Below are 5,000 nucleotides of genomic sequence, written 5' to 3' on the forward strand. Positions count from 1 at the left end.
ACCCGTACTACGACTGACCGTCCTGTAATCCGGGTGCCATTTTTAGTATTTCTGATCCCAGTGAGTCCGGATCAATGCATCTCTCCTTTTTATATCGCTGGGTTGTTTCATCCATAACAATAGGTCATATTTTATAAAATGGTCACATTTGGACCGTAAATTCTTAATCTGCAAAGTAACCAGTAAGTATAGTTAAATAAATGTAGTGCGGTAAAAAGAACAGTATTTCCCTCTGACCGGTAGTGGAGAAGAAGGATAATGTAGCAGAAAATGGAAATACTCAGTCATCAGTTGCTCACAGCTCTGATGTATTAAAACAGTCTGACATTTTATAAAACCCTCTGGTTCTCTTCTTCTTCTCCAGTCACGTGTTTCCTCTCTGTGTCAGATGGGTCCAGGACATGTTTAGCCTAGCTTAGCACAGAGACTGGAAGCAGGGGGAAGCTGCTAGCCTAGCATCTTTACATGTTGTATTTTGTTAGCGATCCATCCTGTAGAGTCACTCACCGGGTCAATTAATCTTTCTCTCTTTCTTTCTTTCAGTTCGGCTACATGACAGCATTTCAGAGGAGGCGCACCATTACCTCATCTTTGACCTGTGAGTCCTGTTCTGTGATGCTGTATGTTACATATGCGATGCTCTTCTAGTCATGTGATGTCACATCACATGACGTTGTTGTTTGTTGTTGTGTTTTGTTACGTACCGTTGCATTACGCTTTTGATGTCTTACGTCGTAGCTGAAAAACTTATGTTACATTACGTTAAGCTGTGTTGTTGTTTTATGCTATGTTACGTTATGTTACTTCTTGTATTATGTTGTTACATCTCGTTATGTTGCGTTATTTCATTTTATGCTATGTTTAGGTGTAATATCAGGTTGCGTAATGCTGTCACATGACATTCTGCTTTTTGTCACATGACGTTATGTTATGATCTTTGCGAAGCCGCAAGTCCATAATGTTTCCTCTCTCTCAGGGTCACAGGTGGAGAGTTATTTGAAGATATTGTAGCCAGAGAATATTACAGTGAAGCTGACGCCAGGTAGGAAACACACATCCAGCCATCTCATCACCACATTTCTTATTTCCAGTTGTTTAAGCAGAGCTGAGCTTCTGTTCTTCTTCTTCTTCTTCATCACTGATTAGTCAGACACTGATGCTGGAACAGTTTTATGTTTTGTCCAGTAAATTCTGTCTGAACACAAATCCACCACTCAGCACTTCATCGTCACATCAGAGACATGTGACACTGACTGATGGGAGGTTTACACATGACCTTTGACCTCTGACCGCTGTCTCTCTCAACAGTCACTGTATCCAGCAGATTCTGGAGGCGGTGCTACACTGTCACCAGATGGGCGTGGTCCACCGAGACCTGAAGGTACCTGTCTGTCTATAATGAGTTACTTGTGGTTGTAACTTTGGTGTTGTTCTATCATTTTCTTCTAGTCAACAAATCTCCAACCAACAATGTTGTTTATGTGAATTAGCCTGACTTCCTGTCTGCGGCTCTCAGCTCCGAGCCCATTGGTTCCTGCTGAAGACGTAAATCTTTAAAAACACCTCACAGATATATAGATTCAAGGTAAAAAAGGTGCTTGAGTCCAGTCTTCTTCTTCTTCTTGTTACAGTTGAAGCTGCTGCCAGAAATGTGTATTTTCTTTGGTTTGGTCAGTCAGTCAGTTAGTTAGCGAGTTAGCTTCTCAGGGTTAGCATGCAGTTCTGACAGGAGCTCAACAACCTGTTGCTTACCATAACCTGGATTTATATGAACCTGTATGGTTTTGGTTGGAGGTTCTTGTTGTGTTCCCACTGTGTTTCACAAACACGTTTTATATAAACACGAGTTAGTTTCTTTGAACAGTTGGTATCTGCCGTCAGTGTGCCACCCTCCACATGTGGTTGAAGAAGGCTGGCGGGTGTCAGGTGTGTGCAAACGAATGTGAGTACAACAAGACGGGCGAGTTTCAAACGGATTCCTTGTGGATAAACATCGATAAAACTTAACTAAACTTTATTGACAAACGGCAAAGCTATTTGACTGGCAGGAGAGGGATTTCTGTGTTTTGTTGATGGTGAAAGCTGCTTCTCTGTTTTTGTTCCTTTTTATAGTTTTGTCTGTAAATGTCTTTGCGGCTCTCTGGTTCTGGCTTATATGGATTTCTGATGTATTGCAACCTGTACGCAGGACACAATGATAGAAATGTCATTCATTCATTCATTCACCTCCTAAACGTTACTGGGAAATGTGGATGAACACTCAACACTGCAAACAGTCTACAGTTGAGAGGCAAATACAGAACATTACAGCAAACGTGTCAAATATTCAGAATGAGAATAAACACGTCCTGCGATATTAATTCAAGGCTTTGCTGTGACATCACTGGGTGTGGTTACAGGTACAACACTGACTGCACCCAACAAGAGGAGAAACAGACTTTTGACTCTTTAAGGTCCTGTTAGCATTGTTAGCATCTCCCATGTAGACCAGTAGGCAGAGTTAGCATATTAGCATCTCTCCTGTGTCTCCAGCCAGAGAACCTGCTGCTGGCCTCGAAGTCTAAAGGAGCGGCGGTGAAACTGGCTGACTTCGGCCTCGCCATCGAGGTGGAGGGAGACCAGCAGGCCTGGTTCGGTAAGACCTAACAGATACTACTACTACTACTACTAATAATAATAATAATAAAAATAATAATACTACTACTACTAATAATAATAATACTAATACTAATACTACTACTACTAATAATAACAATAATAATAATAATACTAATACTACTACTACTACTAATAATAATAACAATAATAATAATAATACTAATACTACTACTACTACTACTAATAATAATAATAATAATAATAGTAATAATAATAAGAAGAAGAAGACGAAGAATAAAAATAATACTACTACTAATAATACTAATACTACTACTAATAATAATAATAATACTACTACTACTAATAATAATAATAATAATAATAATAGCTTTATTTGTATAGCACTTTTCAATACAGGTATACAAAGTGTTTTACAACAATCAAAATAAAACACACAAACAAATAAAAAATAAATATAGGCATCACACAATTAAAGCTTTTGTATAAAAATGTGCTAATACTGCAGTACTAATACTGCAGTATTAGTACTACCGGTATTCTACAGTCTGTAGCTGTTATTACTTTTAACAGGTCGCCCTCTGTGTGTATTTCATTTAACTTTTACTAATTTGACTTATTCACATTTACTTTATTTATTTATTGTTTCATTTTTTGTTTTATTTTACATATTTTTATTGTGCTTTACTTTATTTTAGTTTGCTTTATTTTCATCTTACTATTTTTTATTCACTTTTACTTTTACGTTTTCATTTTACTTAATTTCATTTTATTCAACATTATTTTTTTTAAATTTATTTTTCCGTGTCTTACTTTATTTTACTTTATTTTATTTTTTCATTAGCAATATTTGGTGCCTTTTCAATCGGGACAACATGACTTCGACAGGAATCGACAGGTTCCGCCACTAAATGCAGCATTTGATGATCAAACACACTTCAGTTCAGCAGAATCTTCTGGTGTAACGTTAGAGTTTATTTACACCGCCACATAACATTCACGTACCTGCTTATAGAACCAATCACAATGTTTGTTAACAATAACTTCCGGGTAGAAACCCCTACGTCACATGTTTTCAGAGTGTCTGAAACGCATGTTTTCTGCTCTCACAGCTCATTGAACCAGATCAGCTGACCTGTGTGTGTGTGTGTGTGTGTGTGTGTGTTTTACAGGCTTTGCGGGGACGCCTGGTTATCTGTCTCCAGAGGTTTTGAGGAAGGATCCGTACGGCAAAGCAGTCGACCTCTGGGCCTGTGGTCAGATTCCACTCTGCTCTATTGTCTCCTCGACTTGTTTCCTTGTTTCCTCGTTTCCTCTCTCTCTCAGGTGTGTTTGTCTCTCTCTCTCCCTCCCTCAGGTGTGATTCTCTACATCTTATTGGTCGGTTATCCTCCGTTCTGGGATGAAGATCAACATCGTCTCTACCAGCAGATCAAAGCTGGAGCTTATGATGTAGCACCTGTCACATGACTCTTCACCTGTCACATGACTCTTCACCTGTCACATGACTCTGCACCTCTGTCACATGACTCTTCACCTGTCACATGACTCTTCACCTGTCACATGACTCTGCACCTGTCACATGACTCTACACCTCTGCCACGTGACTGTTTACCTGTAGTTTAATGATAGAGCTCAGTCATTGGTCAGTGTGTGTGTTGGGGGCGGGGCTTTGCTGTGTCCAATAATGTTGCTGAAGTTCTTTAGATCAGCTCACTTTGACTCTTTGTCTCCTTTACTTCCTGTTTTGTCTTTTATCCTCCTCTCCTCCTCCTCTCCTCCTCCTCTACTACTCATCCTCTCCTCCTCCTTTGCTCCTCTCCTCCTCCTCCTCTTCTCCTCCTCCTCCTTTGCTCCTCTGCTCTCCTCCTCTCCTCTTCTCCTCCTCTCCTTTGCTCCTCTCCTCCTCCTCCTCCTCCTCCTCCTCCTCCTCTCTCCCTCTCCTCCTCCTCCTCCTCTCTCCTCCTCTCCTCTGCTCCTCCTCCTCCTCCTCCTCCTCCTCCTCTGCTCCTCCTCTTCCTTTCCTCCTCCTCCTCTGCTCCTCTCTCTCCTCCTCCTCTCCTCCTCTCTGCTCTCCTCCTCCTCCTCCTCTCCTCCTCCTCCTCCTCCTCCTCTCTCTCCTCCTCCTCTGCTCCTCCTCTGTTTCTCCTCCCCTCCTCTGGGACTCCTCCTCTTCTCCTGAAGCCAAAGATCCTCCTAGTTTCCTCCCCTGAATGGGACACGGACTCCTCCAAAGATCTCATTAATAAGATGTTCACCATCAACCCGCCCAAACGGATCACAGCAGCCAAACGCCAAACACCCCTGGATCTCTGTGAGACTCTGTTATATGTATTTATATATATTTATATATATTTATATATATTTATATACTCATATTTATA

General features: G+C 40.8%; 1 protein-coding gene across 1 annotated transcript in view; it reads left to right on the forward strand.

The window, feature by feature from the left end:
- The window catches only part of camk2a (calcium/calmodulin-dependent protein kinase II alpha), a 32,802-nt gene that overhangs the window by 18,808 nt on the left and 8,994 nt on the right, over positions 1-5,000 (forward strand). Inside the window, 9 exon segments of the mRNA XM_044221863.1 lie at positions 544-598; positions 977-1,042; positions 1,309-1,381; positions 2,533-2,635; positions 3,789-3,872; positions 3,974-4,068; position 4,267; positions 4,817-4,907; positions 4,909-4,930. Coding sequence (XP_044077798.1) covers positions 544-598; positions 977-1,042; positions 1,309-1,381; positions 2,533-2,635; positions 3,789-3,872; positions 3,974-4,068; position 4,267; positions 4,817-4,907; positions 4,909-4,930 — 590 coding nt within the window.

The sequence above is a fragment of the Siniperca chuatsi genome, linkage group LG14, assembly GCF_020085105.1.
Source record: "Siniperca chuatsi isolate FFG_IHB_CAS linkage group LG14, ASM2008510v1, whole genome shotgun sequence".
Taxonomy (NCBI): domain Eukaryota; kingdom Metazoa; phylum Chordata; class Actinopteri; order Centrarchiformes; family Sinipercidae; genus Siniperca; species Siniperca chuatsi.